The sequence below is a fragment of the Pleuronectes platessa genome, chromosome 2 (assembly GCF_947347685.1).
Source record: "Pleuronectes platessa chromosome 2, fPlePla1.1, whole genome shotgun sequence".
Taxonomy (NCBI): domain Eukaryota; kingdom Metazoa; phylum Chordata; class Actinopteri; order Pleuronectiformes; family Pleuronectidae; genus Pleuronectes; species Pleuronectes platessa.
The window spans coordinates 575,439-592,729 of record NC_070627.1 but is presented as its reverse complement, the minus strand read 5'-3'; the positions used below and the strand labels follow the sequence as shown (position 1 = coordinate 592,729).

At 46.0% G+C, this 17,291-nt stretch overlaps 1 protein-coding gene across 6 annotated transcripts in view; it reads left to right on the top strand.

Moving 5' to 3' along the window:
• Positions 1–16,565, top strand: part of LOC128450459 (NLR family CARD domain-containing protein 3) — a 56,578-nt gene extending 40,013 nt beyond the window's left edge. The window contains exons 1-11 of one of the 6 annotated variants that reach the window (XM_053433943.1): positions 439–1,361; positions 2,402–2,588; positions 2,689–2,808; positions 3,261–3,475; positions 3,692–5,462; positions 6,268–6,441; positions 6,978–7,154; positions 10,898–11,071; positions 14,356–14,538; positions 15,158–16,152; positions 16,383–16,565. In XM_053433943.1, coding sequence (XP_053289918.1) covers positions 2,545–2,588; positions 2,689–2,808; positions 3,261–3,475; positions 3,692–5,462; positions 6,268–6,441; positions 6,978–7,154; positions 10,898–11,071; positions 14,356–14,389 — 2,709 coding nt within the window. In that variant the 5' untranslated portion in view covers positions 439–1,361; positions 2,402–2,544 and the 3' untranslated portion in view covers positions 14,390–14,538; positions 15,158–16,152; positions 16,383–16,565. Of the gene's footprint in view, positions 1–438; positions 1,362–1,628; positions 1,735–2,401; positions 2,589–2,688; positions 2,809–3,260; positions 3,476–3,691; positions 5,463–6,267; positions 6,442–6,977; positions 7,155–10,897; positions 11,072–14,355; positions 14,539–15,157; positions 16,153–16,382 lie in introns of those variants that run through there. The other 5 variants (XM_053433968.1, XM_053433959.1, XM_053433951.1 and 2 more) reach the window with 5 other exon arrangements.
• The last annotated feature ends 726 nt before the right edge of the window (positions 16,566–17,291 follow it).

Genomic DNA, 17,291 nt, shown 5'->3' with positions numbered 1-17,291 from the left:
AACAGAAAAAAAAACAAGAATTAGTTTTAACTCTGATTTTTAAACTCTGTTGTTGTCGCTGCAGAAAACGTGTGAACACAAGGGGGCAGCACAGGTCAATAAAACATTAGGTCACATGGTCTGATTGGTCAAACTGTGAGGAGACTTCACTAATATATCTGACAGACAGGGGGCGCTCACGTGCTGTTATTTATCTGAACTTTTTCACGTTTTATTTAGAGATTTTAAACTTCTTTTCTACTTTGTTAACAACCTGAGAAGTGAGAGTTTAACACAAACATTTAAAAATGGTCTGATTTGGATTCACACTCAGATTCAGGGACTTCTTCTGTTTGTAAACAAATCAACAAACAAACAGAGGAAAACATAACCTCCTTAGAGGGTTAGGGTAAGTTATAGAGTTAGAGTTCTCTCTCTCTCTCTCTCTCTCTCTCTCTCTCTCTCTCTCTCTCTCAACTCGTTTTATACTGTATGTGAATAAAACACTAAATCACAACTTACATGTCAAATTAATCCAATGAAAAGATGATCAAGGCTTTGGTCAAGTTTTCTGTGAAATAGAATTTACACTCACATCAGTTTTATTTCTTGTTTTCATAGAAAGTAGTTTCTATGGTGGAATTCCAGTTCATCCAGTTTAGACTTGATGGGAAAACCATGTAGTCTGCAGCCAGGTGCTCTGGCTCTTTCCTGATACCTTGTGGTCAAACACTGGTACTGTTTCTACTTGGATCATTTCATACATCGAACACTCGTCTAGTCAGAGAAAAGAAGGGGATGCAAATCTCATCGGTTATTGAAATACACAACGGTCAAATGATGCATCGCAATGCAGCTGTATTTCTATAGATCTATAATCCACACTGTGACTGGACTGTATGAATGTGACCTGACGTAGCAGAGTTCTGCAGATGGAGTCACACATTCAGCTCCAACACCAAATATAACAACCTTCAACTCACAGAGGAAACATGGGTTTGAGCTCAGGCTTCATTTGATGGAGTTGGGCCGTTTGGGAGTTTTCCACATTTTAACTCATTTAAACATCATGATGAATCTCATTGTACGGCTCAGTCCCAGTAGACGCTCCCAGTCAGGACTCAGTGTGAAAGTGAAGATCTGGATTCATGATCCCACACCGTCCATTATTAACTAAATACATGATCCTAAGTTTCTTATCTACATCATAACATCCCAATAAAACATGAACTGTGAACCAGTTCATCTTCATGGGTATGAACTGGACTTTGAACTGGGTGGGTTCAAGAGTGAACTGGTTCAACAGGGAGGAGGAGCCTGAGAACAGGGAGCAGTCAGACTCCATTTTCACCTGGACGAGCAGAAGGAAGGAAAGTGAGCAGGTGAGTGTGAACACAACTTTCTGAAAGATTTACTGTCTCACTCTCACACCTGCTGTTACCATCCGTCTGCTGATCACATGACTCTAAGTTTGTCAGTTCACACCTGGTGACAGACGTCATGTGATCGGATCCCAGAGACAGATGTGAACAGCAGGTCTGGATCAAAGAGCCTTCAAAGGACTAATTAACAGAGTTAACTCACAGCTTCACTTTTTATCTTCATCTGTTCATCAAGTGTTTAATAACACAACGTGTTTTCACAACATTACGTTACAGCAGTGGTCACCAACCAGTCGAGAGTCTTCACTGTGGATCCCAGTAAAGCTCTGGACTCACTGGCTGAGGTGTGAGGAACATCAACCTGCAGAGCCAGGTACACGCACACACACAGACACACACACACACACACACACACACACACACACATTCAAATCCAGCCTTTATGACGTGAACATGATACTAGATGTTGAGTTTCTTCTCTTAGTGGCCGGGGGTTGAAGGACACATGAACTTTTACAAGCTTGTATTGATTCACATTAATGTAGTTGATTGGTTTGAGTGTAGATCAGGAAATGCTCAAGTTGAAAAATACTTAGTTGTTCAACGTTTGTTTGTGGCTCTGCAGGTTTATTGGTGTAATTAAAAATGACATAAAACAATATTACATGAGAGGGAACTTTATTATTGTACTTGTACAATAGTCCACCTCCACACCCGTATTGGCTGGTGCCCTAAAAGATATATTCATATTATTAATTTAATATGTTCTCAATGAAATGTCTCTTCTAGGTTTTTATCTAACTCCAGCCTTCCTGAGGTTTCTGATGTGATCACTGAATTTCCTTGTATATAAGAAGTCCTGTGTACTCAACTAAATACCAGTACTACAAACTATGAAGCCCTGCATCTATTTCACTATAAAAACATTAAAAAAATGAATGAATTGATTCAGGCGACAGAAACGCTGCAGTGCTTTTATTTTGAAATGGGTAGGCTACAGGAAGTGTTGCAAATATTTGTGTTTGTGACGTTTTCAACAGATAAAGATTGAAACTGGTGTGAAAGATCATTTCACTGTGTTCTGCTGTAAACTGAGCACAGAACCAGAAGGAAATAGACCAGACCTTGAATATCTAGAAGAGCAGCGTGGCCTGAACCACAACTGAGCCGCAGCCGGTGCAACATGGACGAGGACACTTCAGAGCAAGTTGGACCCTCAACCACAGAGTAAGAGACCTGCTACAAACATGTGAAGCTCCAAACTGAATCCTCACAGAATGAACCAGTGAATGATGTGTTCTGAATAAAAACATGTTTGTGTTTGCAGAGGTCAGGACCACAGACTGAGAGCAGAGTCTCCAGGGTCCAGCTGTCTGTCTCTGAAGAGTGACCGGTCCATGGATCCTCCTCCACTCTTCAGTAATGAACCTGGACCCTCACACACAGAGTAAGAGACTGTTTCTACTGGGACCTGCTCTGAAGAGGATCTAGTTTCCTCTAGTGTGGCCCCTGCATTAGGACACAGCTTCATTGAAGTTGGTGACTAATCTCTCAGAATCACTCAAAGAGCTCAGACCTCCACCAAGAACCAACACGCTCCTTATGAAACCACTTTGAAATCCACTAGAGACTCATTTGGATTTGGATCTGCACCAAATTCCACACACTGGTAAACATCAGTCCTCTGAACATGTCTGTGAAAGAGGACCCCCCCCCCCCCCGATCTGGTTCACAGACCACAACCTTCCACCAAGTTTACTGGTAATCTGTTGTTTTTTTATAATCCCACTAACGAACCAACCAACACACAAACATACTGGGTGAAAACAAAACCTCCTTGACAGAAGTGATGACAACCTGTGACTGTGACATGTCAGTGATCAGGACATGTCTTCACAGGGAGAGGAAGAGGAGTCATGTTTCTGAGGAGGAGCAGTCGTCCTGCTGTGCTTCGTGTCAGGACGTCCTGAAGGATCCAGTCTCCACCAGCTGTGGACACTGGTTCTGCAGACAGTGCATCACCTCATACTGGGACCAGTCTGGTTCTTCAGGAGACTCCTCCTGTCCCCAGTGTGGAAAAAGATCCAGAACAGGAGCTGGAGGTCAGACAGCCGGTCAGAGCAGCACTGTACATGTGTCTGCTGATGTCTTCACTTCTGACAACAGCACATGTGGTTTTATTTTGTTCCTTCATACAGCATCAACATTTAACATCGTTAGAAAAGCACAAAGTTAAAAAGCTTTTATTTTCTGTAGTTTTTCTGTATCTGATGAAAACAATCAGCAGATTCTCAGATTCTCTGTCTCTCACATTGTTTCTTGTCTTTCAGCAGATCGTGGTCTGCAGGAGGTTTCAGATGAACATAAGCTCAGTGTGAGGAGGAGATGTGAACATGTGACTGAAGGAAGTGATGAAACAGGAAGTAGAACCCTCCTCAACAGGATCTACACTGAGCTCTACATCACAGAGGGACAGAGTGAAGAGGTTAATACTCAACATGAGGTGAGGCAGCTTGAGACGGCTTCCAAGAAGAAGATCCTCCAGGACACTCCCATCAAGGTCCACGACATCTTTAAAGCCTCCACTGACCAGCAGAGCAGCATCAGAGTCGTCCTGACCAACGGCGTCGCTGGCGTTGGAAAAACCTTCTCGGTGCAGAAGTTCACTCTGGACTGGGCAGAGGGTTTAGAGAACCAGGATGTGGGTCTGCTGGCTGTGCTTTCGTTCAGGGAGCTGAACCTGGTGAAGGACCAGCAGCATAGTCTTCTCACGCTGCTCCATGTTTTCCATCCAGCGTTACAGAAGCTCACTGCAGAGACGCTCGCTGTCTGTAAACCTTTGTTCATCTTTGACGGCCTGGATGAAAGCAGACCTTCTCTGGACTTCAACCACAGGGAGCTTGTGTCTGAGGTCACACAGAGGTCATCAGTCAACGTGCTGCTGACAAACCTCATCCGGGGGAATCTGCTTCCCTCGGCTCTCGTCTGGATAACCTCCAGACCTGCGGCGGCCAATCAGATCCCTCCTGCATGTGTTGACAGGGTCACAGAAGTACGAGGCTTCACTGAGGCCCAGAAGGAGGAGTACTTCAGGAGGAGATTCAGTGATGAAGAGCTGTGCAGCAGAATCATCTCACACATCAAGACGTCCAGGAGCCTCCACATCATGTGTCAAATCCCAGTGTTCTGCTGGATCAGTGCTACAGTTCTGGAGCACATGTTGACCACAGACCAGAGAGGAGAGCTGCCAGAGACCCTGACTGACCTGTACTCACACTTCCTGCTGGTTCAGACCAAGAGGAAGAACAACAAGTACGGTAAGAAGAGGACTGACAGGGACGTTCTCCTGAAGCTGGGGAGGCTGGCACTTAAACATCTGGAGGAAGGAAACATCATGTTCTACCAAGAAGACCTGGAGCGGTGTGGTCTTAATGTCACAGAGGCCTCAGTGTACTCAGGAGTTTGTACTGAGATCTTCAGAAGAGAGTGTGTGATCTTCCAGAAATCAGTCTACTGCTTTGTTCATCTGAGCGTTCAGGAGTTCCTGGCTGCAGTCTACATGTTCCACTGTTACATCGAGAGTAACACAGAAGAAGTCAACAACGTCTTGGGAACATATGGGTACACATGGGGTACCTTCTCCCTGGAAGACCTCCTGAAGAGAACCATGAAGAAATCCCTCACCAGTACAAATGGTCATCTGGACCTGTTTGTTCGCTTCCTTCACGGCCTCAGTCTGGAGTCCAACCAGAGAGTCTTAGGAGGCCTGCTGGGTCAGACAGAGAACAATCCAGAGATCATCCAGAGAGTCATCAACAACCTGAAGAAGATGGAGAGTGATGACATTTCTCCTGACAGAAGCATCAACATCTTCCACTGTCTGACTGAGATGAACGACCACTCAGTTCATCAGCAGATGAAACAGTTCCTGACGTCAGAGAACAGATCAGAGGAACTCTCTGAGATCCACTGCTCAGCTCTGGCCTACATGCTGCAGATGTCAGAGGAGGTTCTGGATGAGTTGGACCTGGAGGAGTTCAACACATCCAACCAGGGTCGACTGAGACTGATCCCAGCTGTGAGGAACTGCAGGAAGGCTCGGTGAGTCCAGACATGATCAATAACGTGTGTTTGTGTGTGTGTGTGTGTGTGTGTGTGTGTGTGTGTGTGTGTGTGTGTGTGTAATAGAGTTATTATTATGTACATTTACATTCTCATGTACATTTGAGAACAACTAGATCAGATGAGGAGAGTGAAATCCAATGTGATCACTGTGCTGGAGTTTGAGGGTTCAGACATACGACCATGTGCGGTCCAAGAGAGATTATTGTATATACTGTGTATATATATATAAATATATATATGATCAAACAGCTGGCACAGAGTGAGGAGACGATCACTGAATCAGTGTTTGGATGAGAATCACTGACGGTTCCTTGAAACTGAAGAAGCAGGAAATATAGTTTCTTCTTCTTTCTTGTGAAACCAGAGTTCCCACTCTGCGTTTGTCCTCCACCACCAACCAGTGCAGTGTCCGTCCCTCCAGGTTCCTGACATGTTGACTTCACAATAACATGAGGTCACTGTGACCTTTGACCTCTGACCACCTAAATCTAATCAGTTTCTCTTTGAGTCAAAATGTGAAGAAATCCACTGAAGACAGACTTGAGATATCATGTTCAAGAGGCCATGAACATGTTCTGTGACCTCTGACCTTTGACCTCTGACCACCTGAATCTAATGAGTTAAACTGAATGAACACTTGAACCAAATCTGAAAGGTTTCTCTTTAGGAGTTTTTAACAAAGAGGGGATTTACCAGGGTGAGGGTCACATGATCACGTTTTGTATGAATGTTGTGTTTTCTGATTTAATTCTCACAGATTTGATATTTTCTTTAATTACAGACTCCGTGGTTGTCGACTCTCAGAGACTCACTATGAAGTCGTGGCCTCAGCTCTGAAGTCAGACCCCTCACATCTGAGAGAACTGGATCTGAGTGACAACAAGCTGCAGGATTCAGGAGTGAAGCTGCTGAGTTCTGGACTGGAGAGTCCAAACTGTCGACTGGAGACTCTGAGGTCCTTAAATCCTTCTTCACTTTTCAGACTTTCTTTCTTATTGGGTCATTATTTATTTAAATTGTCTCAGTTCTGCTCTGCTCACTGTCCCTCAGTCATCTGTCACTCACCCAGCCTGTCAGTCACATCCACCTCATCAACTCCATTCACCTGCACTCACCTGCTCCTGATCACTAAGAAAGTGTCAGTAAATAACATGTGGACTGAGGCCGAGCACTCGTCCTCCTCAGGTTTTCAAAATAAGACACATTCTTATTGAAACACGTTGGACAGTTGATAAGTATAGAAACAAACAGGAAGTGACTGTCAGGAGCCATCCCTACTTTAAACAGTGTTTAATTACACAACCTGCTCAGTGACCAACACACAGAGAAGAAGCTGATGAATGAAACAATGGTCCAACATGTCTGATCTGATATTTATCTTCAGGTCACAGACTGGACTGAGGTCAGCAGCATGTTGAGAGTCTGTGTTGACATGATGATGATCCACAACAACAGGAGGACACATTCTAATATTCATATTTCTTTATCCAGGTTGATGAGCTGCAGTCTGTCAGAGATCAGCTGTTCTTCTCTGGCTTCAGCTCTGAGGTCAAACCCCTCTCATCTGAGAGAACTGGATCTGAGCTACAACAGAGACCTGCAGGACTCAGGAGTGAAGGAGCTGTGTGGTTTTCTACAGAGTCCGGCCTGTCGACTGGAGACTCTGAGGTCAGTTCACTGACTGACTTTTGTAGATCTCATATCTATAAACAGCATTTATACACAATTGATCTCATTTAATTCTAATTTAACATAATTCCTCTTCATACAAAACTTAATTATTCATTAATTAATCTGTGACATTTTAAATATATTCCTCTCCTGGAACCGTCACCTTATCGTGGTGGAGAGGTTTGCGTGTCCCTGTGAACCTGAGGGCTGTGTTGTCTGGAGCCTTGTGCTCCTGGTAGGGTCTCTCATGGCAGAGTGGTCTCAGGTGAGGGGCCAGACTAAGAATGGTTCAAAAATCCTCAATGAATATCAAAGGAAGAGGAGATGTGACCCGGCCCGGAGGAAGCCCGGGGCCCCCGTCTGGAGCTAGGCCCAGACGGGGGGCTCGATGGCGAGCGCCTGGTGGCCGGGTTTACCACGGAGCCCGGTCGGGCACAGCCCGAACAAACTACGTGGCACCCCCCTCTCTTCATCTCATGGGCCCACCACCTGTGGGAAGACCCGTTGGGGTCGGGTGCGCAGCCACATGGGTGGCAGCGAAGGTCAGGGGTCTCGACGGACCAGACCCGGGCGGCAGAAGCTGGCTCTGGGGACGTGGAACGTCACCTCGCTGTGGGGAAAGGAACCGGAGCTTGTGAGGGAGGTGGTGCGCTATCAGTTATATCTGGTGGGGCTTACCTCCACGCACAGTCTCAGCTCTGGTACCGTACTCCTGGATAAGGGTTGGACTCTATTCTTCTCCGGAGTTGCCAAGGGCGTGAGGCGCCGGGCGGGTGTGGGGATACTCATAAATCCCCGGCTGAGCGCCGCGGTGTTGGAGTTTACCCCGGTAGACGAGAGGGTCGCCTCCCTGCGCCTAAGGGATGTAGGGGGGAAAACTCTGACTGTTGTTTGTGCGTATGCACCAAACAGCAGCTCAGAGTACTCGGCCTTCTTGGAGACCCTGAATGGAGTCCTGTATGGGGCTCCAGTAGGGGACTCCGTAGTTCTGCTGGGTGACTTCAACGCCCATGTGGGCAACGATGGAGACACCTGGAGAGGCGTGGTGGGGAGGAACAGCCTCCCTGATCTGAACCCGAGCGGTCGTTTGTTATTGGACTTCTGTGCTAGTCATGGATTATCCATAACAAACACCATGTTCGAACATAAGGGTGCTCATAAGTGTACCTGGTACCAGAGTACCCTAGGCCGAAGATCAATGATCGATTTTGTGATCGTGTCATCTGATCTGAGGCCGCATGTTTTGGACACTCGGGTAAAGAGAGGGGCGGAACTGTCAACCGACCACCATCTGGTTGTGAGTTGGATCAGGGAATGGGGGAAATTTCCGGATAGACCTGGTAAGCCCAAACGAGTAGTGCGGGTGAACTGGGAACGTCTGGAGGAGGCCCCCGTCCTAGGTATCTTCAACTCACACCTCCGGCGGAGTTTTTCTGGCATTCCTGTGGAGGTTGGGGACATTGAGCCGGAGTGGGCGGTGTTCAAAGCATCCATTGCTGAAGCTGCGGTGGCTAGCTGTGGCCTCAGGGTCTTAGGCTCCTCAAGGGGCGGTAACCCTCGGACACCGTGGTGGACACCGGTGGTCAGGGAAGCCGTCCGATTGAAGAAGGAGGCCTTCCGGGATATGATATCCTGGAGGACTCCTGACTCGGTTGCAGGGTACCGACAGGCCCGAAGGGCTGCAGCTGCTGCCGTGTCGGAGGCTAAGCAGCGGGTGTGGGAGAAGTTCGGAGATGCCATGGAGAAGGACTTTCGGTCGGCACCAAAGTGTTTCTGGAAGACTATCCGGCACCTCAGGAGGGGGAAACGGGGAACCATCCAAGCTGTGTACAGTAAGGATGGGACTCTGTTGACCTCAACTGAGGAGGTCGTCGGACGTTGGAAGGAAACTTTGAGGAACTCCTGAATCCGAATAACACGCCCTCTATGTTGGAGGCAGAGCTCGAGGTTGATGGTGTTTCGTCGTCAATTTCCCTGGTGGAGGTCACTGAGGTAGTCAAACATCTCCGCAGTGGCAAAGCCCCAGGGATTGATGAGATCCAGCCAGAAATGCTAAAGGCTCTGGGTGTTGAGGGGCTGTCATGGTTGACACGCCTATTCAACAATGCGTGGGAGTCGGGTACAGTGCCAAAGGAGTGGCAAACCGGGGTTGTGGTTCCCCTGTTCAAAAAGGGGGACCAGAGAGTGTGTACCAATTATCGGGGTATCACACTTCTCAGCCTTCCCTGGTAAAGTCTACTCCAAGGTGCTGGAAAGGAGGGTTCGGCCGATCGTCGAACCTCAGATTGAAGAGGAACAATGCGGTTTTCGCCCCGGACGTGGAACTACGGACCAGCTCTTAACTCTCGCAAGGATCCTGGAGGGGGCCTGGGAGTATGCCCATCCGGTCTACATGTGTTTTGTGGATCTGGAGAAGGCGTATGACCGGGTCCCCCGGGAGAAACTGTGGGAGGTGCTGCGGGAGTATGGGGTAAGGGGGTCTATCCTCAGGGCCATCCAATCCCTGTACTCCCAAAGCGAGAGCTGTGTTCGGGTCCTCGGCAGCCAGTCAGTTTCGTTCTCAGTGGGAGCTGGTCTCCGCCAGGGCTGCGCCTTGTCACCAATCCTGTTTGTGATATACATGGACAGGATATCGAGGCGTAGTCGTGGTGGGGAGGGGTTGCAGTTCGGTGGTCTGAGGATCTCGTCACTGCTTTTTGCAGATGACGTGGTCCTCATTGGATCATCGGCCTGTGACCTTCAGCACTCACTGGATCGGCTGGCGGCCGAGTGTGAAGCGGCTGGGATGAGGATCAGCACCGCTAAATCTGAGGCCATGACTCTTAGCAGGAAACCGATGGATTGCTTACTCTGGGTAGGAAATGAGTCCTTAGCCCAAGTGAAGGAGTTTCAAGTACCTCGGGGTCTTGTTCGCGAGTGAGGGTACTATGGAGCGTGAGATTGGCCGGAGAATCGGAGCAGCGGGGGCGGTATTGCGTTCGCTTTACCGCACCGTTGTAACGCAAGGCAAAGCTCTCGATCTACCGGTCGATCTTCGTTCCTATCCTCACCTATGGTCATGAGGGCTGGGTGATGACCGAAAGGACGAGATCGCGGGTACAAGCGGCCGAGATGAGTTTTCTCAGAAGGGTGGCTGGCGTCTCCCTTAGGGATAGGGTGAGAAGCTCAGCCATCCTTGAGGAACTCGGATTAGAGCCGCTGCTCCTTTACTTAGAAAGGAGTCAGCTGAGGTGGTTCGGGCATCTGGTAAGGATGCCCACTGGGCGCCTCCCTTGGGAGGTGTTTCAGGCACGTCCAGTGGGGAGGAGACCTCGGGGAAGCCCCAGGAATAGGTGGAGAGATTATATCTCAACACTGGCCTGGGAACGCCTCGGGATCCCCCCGTCAGAGTTGGTCAATGTGGCCCGGGAAAGGGAAGTCTGGGGCCCCCTGCTTGAGCTGCTCCCCCCGCGACCCGACCCCGGATAAGCGGACGAAAATGAGATGAGATGATGAGATTTTAAATATTCAGCTACTTGTTAAAACACTGAGTTTAGTTCTGGATTTCCTAAACTGATCTACAGGACAGAGACCTGGTCCAAATAATCTATTTGTACTGAATCAGGACTCGTTTTTAGTCCAACATGTCTGATTTCATATTTATCTTCCATGTTATGAGTCTGTGCTGACATGAATATGTGTCTGTTATTTTCACACATGAACTCAGTTTAATTTACAGTTAAGTTTTATTCTTTATCCAGGTTGTTTCGCTGCAGACTGTCAGAGATCAGCTGTTCTTCTCTGGCTTCAGCTCTGAGGTCAAACCCCTCTCATCTGAGAGAACTGGATCTGAGTCTGAACAACCTGCAGGACTCAGCAGTGAAGGAGCTTCTTGATCTACAGCAGAGTCCAACCTGTCGACTGGAGACTCTGAGGTCAGTAGATGGTTGGAGTCAGTCCACGCTGCTTTCATCAGTATGTTACTAAACACAGTCAGTATCACAGATCCAGGGTCTGTGCTACCAAGCAGGATTTGTGGTTATCAGGTTAACTTCAGGTTTAGTTTTTTCAGTTCTACGAAGCTCGTCCACTTCTTAACCAGGTCCATCACCATGGTAACTTCTGATGAACATCTAACCTGCTCCAGGTTAAGTTGGAGATCAACCCGTATAGAAGCTCCGCCCACTGACCACAGTGACTCTACACTGTTGTGTGGTGCACACTCTCCTTAAAGGGATGGATAAGAGAAGTTTAAATCAACGTCTGGTTGGTTCAGTTGATCTCTAACTCACCCAGAACATCTCAGTGTCTCCAGACTCATCCTGTCCCCAAAAAGATGTCCTCAGCTTCCTGGAGACAGGTCCATGTGTGTGTCCTCAGAGACAGTGTGTGTCCTCTGAGACAGTGAGACAGTGTGTCCTCAGAAACAGTGAGACAGAGTGTGTCCTCAGAGACAGTGAGACAGTGTGTGTCTTCTTCTCTTCCTCTCGTCTTGTTAGTAAACAACAGATTCAGATCTCGTGGCCTCGAGTTATTTATCTCGTTCACACGTTATTATGTCGTGGTCACGTAATTTATTTTTACCAGATGCCACCAGGGGGCGCTGTAACTTACACATTGACAAGATCCAGATGTTTTACCAGCTGTTCTTCCTGCATTTAGCAGCTCTGACTGAGTTTCTTTTATTCTGGACCATGTGTTTGTTCTCCTCTGATTTTTATTATAGAACAGTTTGATCCTGGTTGTGAAATATGAGGCTCTGCTGTCAGTAAAACTGTCCATGTCTGTGATTGGTCATAAACAGTAAACCCCGCCCCTTTTATGTGCCCGCTCAGATCTCGATGAGGAAAACCTGAGTTAACTTAACGAGTTGATAACCAGCGTCATGTGACCACTTAGCCTGACTGTGTCTGTCAGGTTCAGTTGAGCTGATCTCAGAAAGATCTCCTGGACATGTTGAAGTGTCTTCATAGTTCAGGCCTCAGTGTTTCCTCAGTGAAGCTGTGAGAGGACAATGAGGACAGACGTCAGGATTGGACAGAGACACAGAGAGACAACAGTCGGCCAATCAGACGAGCCACAAGCTGCTTGGGATCATGTGACTGAGTTGACGTGAAGACGACAGTTGTTGTTGTTTTCATGTGAACAGGAAGTGAAGCTGGACCACAGCTGACAGCCTCACACGAGGGACAGAGACGGTGTCGTCTTCATCTGATCTGAGACAGTTTGTCCTCTCACTTCATCAGTGAAGAACTGATCAGGTGGATCTTTGTCACAGCTCTGAGATCAGTGGGACTGAAGCCTCTCCTCATCACATGGTAACCAGGAGCTCTTTATACAGAGCAGAACCTCTGCTGAGGTCCATCTGTCTCCTCTGGTCCCAGTTTGTCAGAAGCAGATGTTCATCAACACACAGTGAAACATGGCTTCACCTGTAACAGCAGTAAATCCACCTCTCAGGTGTCCACTCTGCACTTTGACATGCAGAGGACACACACTGAGCTCTTAGCGTGTTCATTCCAACACGTGAACATGAAGCAGAGAGGAAGCTGCTCCACCTCTGAACAGGACTGAAGTCCCTGCTGCTCTTTCTACTGGATGAGCTGCATCACTGACTCACAGCTGATGAAGTGAGTCTCTGTGACACTGACGTCTTCTTCTCTCAACAGGTGGAGGTGGTCTTAGTGGATCTGAGTGTGAAGAGGACAGTGTGTGTGGACGGAGGCTGAGCTGTGTCCTGAGGATCCAGAGGCTGAAGCAGCAGCAGCGTGTGTGTAGTCTCCAATCTACACAACCCCTAATCTGCATGTGTTTGTGAGATGAAGCCGGAGCACCTGGAGAAAACACGGGGAGAACATGCAGACTCCACACAGGAAGACCCCATCTGAACCGGATTCAAACCAGCAACCTTCCTGCCCCGATTGTGTTTATTCACATGAAGAATGTGTTTATCGAAATGACACAACACAAGCAGAATATATAAACCCTCTATAAAGAGTCACATACAGTGTGTTTAAGTTTGTCTTTATTATTGTCCACCTTTGTCCCTCAGTGTGTCTCCATGTGTGTAGAACAACCCAGTCTCATCAGAAAATGTTCAATGGTAACGTTGGTCCACTTGGACAGACGTTACCATCTCACAATCTGGCCTCTCAGATTGTGAGATGGTAACATTTAGTCCTCCCATTGTTTTGCATTGGCGTGTTCTCACGTCACGTGACTCTCAAGCTCCCGTCTGCGTAGAGGAAAACATGGCGGAGATTCCTTGTTTTTTCAGATAAAAATATAATTTTGTAACTTAGTTTGGGCATAAAAATACATTCTGACACCATTTCTAGCGAGAAATGTGGTCTTTGCTTCCACAGTCTTCAGCCAGTTCGTGCTTATGATAAATATTTTAATAGTTATCACGCATGTTTTTATCGTTGCTATGATGGTTGCCATGGCACCACGGGCGCAGCTTGGTGTTTAAATCACAGTCCCTGCGTGGTGTCCTTCAGTGATCGTGAATGTTATTCATGTTATATAATAGTAATATTTGAGGCTAGATTACATCTCTAATGAGAAGGATCATGCGAGTCTGTTTATACCGAGGCCGGCCCGAGTGCGCGACCGGCCCGAGTCCGCGAGCCGAGCGGCCCGAGCGGCGCGAGCCGAGCGGCCCGAGTGCGCGAGCGGACCGAGTGCGCGAGCGGACATGACGTGTGGCTGTCGTAAAAACCCTATTTGTAAACAACCAGCCCTTTAACTCGGGGCTGCGTCATAAACACGGCGCGCTTGGAAGACCACGATGTCATCTTCCTTCTGTCAGGTAAGTAGTTTATTGTTTTTAAAGATCGTTACGATCTAGGTTTACAGTCCGAGTGCGGAGAGAGTCCGTCAATCCACACTATGGACGCTGTTCATCAGCTAATACGCCATTGTTAGCCACATGCTTCAGCCCACGGTAGCCTGTGCTACCTGGGAGGTGAATACATGGTTGTTGAAAGCAGTTCAAGACGCTTAGCTCATCATTGAGGGACGCTACAATATAAATATAAACATGAATTTGATTTATGAATGCTTTAGATTAATAAGGAGTGTATTTGTCTACCATTACTCCACAATATCAGGTCAATGTGGTTTAATGTATAGTATGCACTATGACAATAATGTTTCCATGTTATGGAGTTGCGATTCATTTTATAAAACAATTGCTATGTTCTGTTTTTTAATCAAGGAGGATCCAAGTGAAGCTACAGGAGTTTCATTAACGTCAACAACTTGGACCAAACAGTTTGTTTTGCTTGATGAAGAGCAGGAAGGGCAGCCTGGAGAGAAAGAGAAGCCGGGTTGAGCCCACTACCATCATCCACGTACCACGAGGAAGATGAGGGAGAGAAATGATCCTACCATTAAAGAGGTACTTTTAAGTTACATACCAGAAAAAACATTTTATATAATTTGCCAAATATACATTTTTATTAAATCCCCAAAGTACACTTGCTGAAATACAAGTTAATATCACACTGAAAGAATTTTGATCAATCATGCTTCCCTGCTGTGATTGTTTAACTAGGAAAACAACTTTTTCCACAGGAAGGCAAGTAAATTTAAGGAATACATGTGCAAAGTTTTCCTCTGTTATGTATAATGATGACCCCCATCAAACATAATGTTAGCAATATTTACACCTTTTAATTTATACTGTTTATTTCTGTCTACATGTGTGAATTTGCCTTCATTAGTTTCAGAAAAGAGCGATGATGTATCGATCAGTGGGCGGCAGCACGAGACTCCGCAAACTAGTCTGTAAGCAAAGCAGACGAAGGCATCGAGGTTGCGGCCTGCCATCATTGTTATTTTGCTTAAGGGACTGAATATGTTTCATGTAGAAATATTAGCATTTCCCTTATATCTACCAAAACTGCTTGTTTCACAGACTGCAGTTTTGTTTTGATCCGATGTGGTGTGCAAATACAACCGTATCTGCAATGGGTTGTGGGGCATTAACATTTGTAACTCTAATTTTGTTTTGACAGACTGTGAAAAGAACGTTGAGAACATCACCACTCTACAGGAAGACACAGTCCAGTAATGGGTGTCAGAAGTTCAGTAGTGAACGACAGGTACTGTGGAAAAATATGTGTCATTGTTGTACAATGTCCTTTGACTCTGTTTAAACAAGGTCAACACAAAAAGGTTTGATTGTAAACTGATATCGGTATGAATTCATGTTATTCTCCTCTTCACAAGAAACAAACAATCCAAATTACCTGCAGAAAGCCCTTGATGGACGCTTCAGCTGCATCGTCAGACTGGTGAGACAGCAAGATGCCAACTTTAATGCCAATTTATTTGTGTAACATTCTGTGACCAAATGTATAGATAACTTTTTGTAGATTGTAAAAATAGATAACCCATTTATTACAAAAAAACTACACTAGAATTATCGCACTGCGTTGTATGACTCCGCTAACCAGAGCAGTGTCCGTCTACATATTTCTACATATTTTCTCTCATATAAATGACACTGTATCTCTTGACAACTGAAACCATAAGATGAGGTCAGTGTGGCCTTGACCTTTTTACTTTAAGACAAATACAAAGTTAGACAATCCGAAAACATGCAGTTATGCCTCCGGCGACTCGCTATTGCAGAGGCATTAAAACCGTAGTGTAGTAGATTGGATTTTATTGGTGTTACATTGGACATCTTGTATGGGTACACCAAAAAATATATTTGGTTTCACATTCTAGATGGCAATAAGCAGAGTCATCAACTCAGGAAAAATATTTCTGTAGAAAAGAAAGCCTTGTATGTGTGTATGTATACATACACACAAACGCACAATTGAGATGTTTTTGTCTTTTATCATATATTCTCAGGCAGTACTGATGCATTTACTGAGAGGGGACGTGAGGGCCTACTCTGCGTGCTCAGAGTTCAAGCCCAGCAGGCTGCAGCGGGCCTGACATATTCTGGAACAGCAGCACAGTCTTTGGATGACTCCTCTGAAGATGAAAACATGGCGAGGTACTTCTCCACTGATGAAGAACTGTGAGGGCTGTGATTAGCTACACTCTCTTGCTACAAGGCTACTCATGCTACTCCCTGGCAGCCTTAGGAAGGCATTAGCTTGCTGTGTGGTAGCTGTTAGCTTCAGCATTTTTAGTTTTTAGTGGCCTGTCTGACGTTTATGTTAAAAAAAAATCAGAGGGAACCATCTTCATAATTTAACACTATGGTTTGTTTGTGTCCTTCAGTTCTTCTCAAGAGAAGCAGTACAGGTGTGCCTCAGCTCCACGGTCCCTCCTGCAGCCTCCGCTCCTGATGCTAACCTCATGTCTCCATCACACCAAGCAGCAGACCTGGATTGACAGACCTTTCTCCAGAGCTGCCCCCTCCCTCTGAAACCCCCCTCTCCAAAACACTATTTGTGTAGTTTTTAAAGTATTTTTTGCATGAGAATTGTTGATCATAACATTTCCAGCAGATGCCTTAATATAATGTTTGTGCACAATAAATGACATTGATCATAACATAATGGTATTTCCTTGCACTTCTACACCATGATATTGTCAGATAAGATGCTGATTACATTAAAGCAGTGAATGCTCTGCTTTAAGCAACATAAACACACAATGATTCAATGGATCTGAAGTAGAATGGGCACATTACATTCTGTAGAGAATGCCTCAGTTATGGAAGTCAGAAAATAACTTTCTTTATCTGAGGTTCCAGTCATTTATAGTCACAGCAAAGCACACAGGTCTGGTTGTCTAAGTGGCGCCCATATCATATTGTTTAAGATGTGTAACATCAAGTTTGTGTTTCAGTGCAAAATTAGTCATTAGTCAAGAGTTCACCTTCTTCTTTACACTAAAATTAGGTGACCCAGATGTTTCACAATGCAATCTGATAAGGTCTTATGAGAAACATTCTTAACATTAAAGAAATCAACACAGAGGATAGCAATATCTGTTTGACTTTAATCCGTAGCTGATAATCAGCGGCCTGACTTATTCAAACACATTAATACTACAATGAATAAGGCAGGGGTTTTCCATCAGAAATCATTTCTGGGACATTAATTTAAAAGATCTCCAGTATAAGCAAATGTATTCTAAAATTGGTTTATATCCAAGTGTGAGGCTGTCCTGGCACATGGAAAT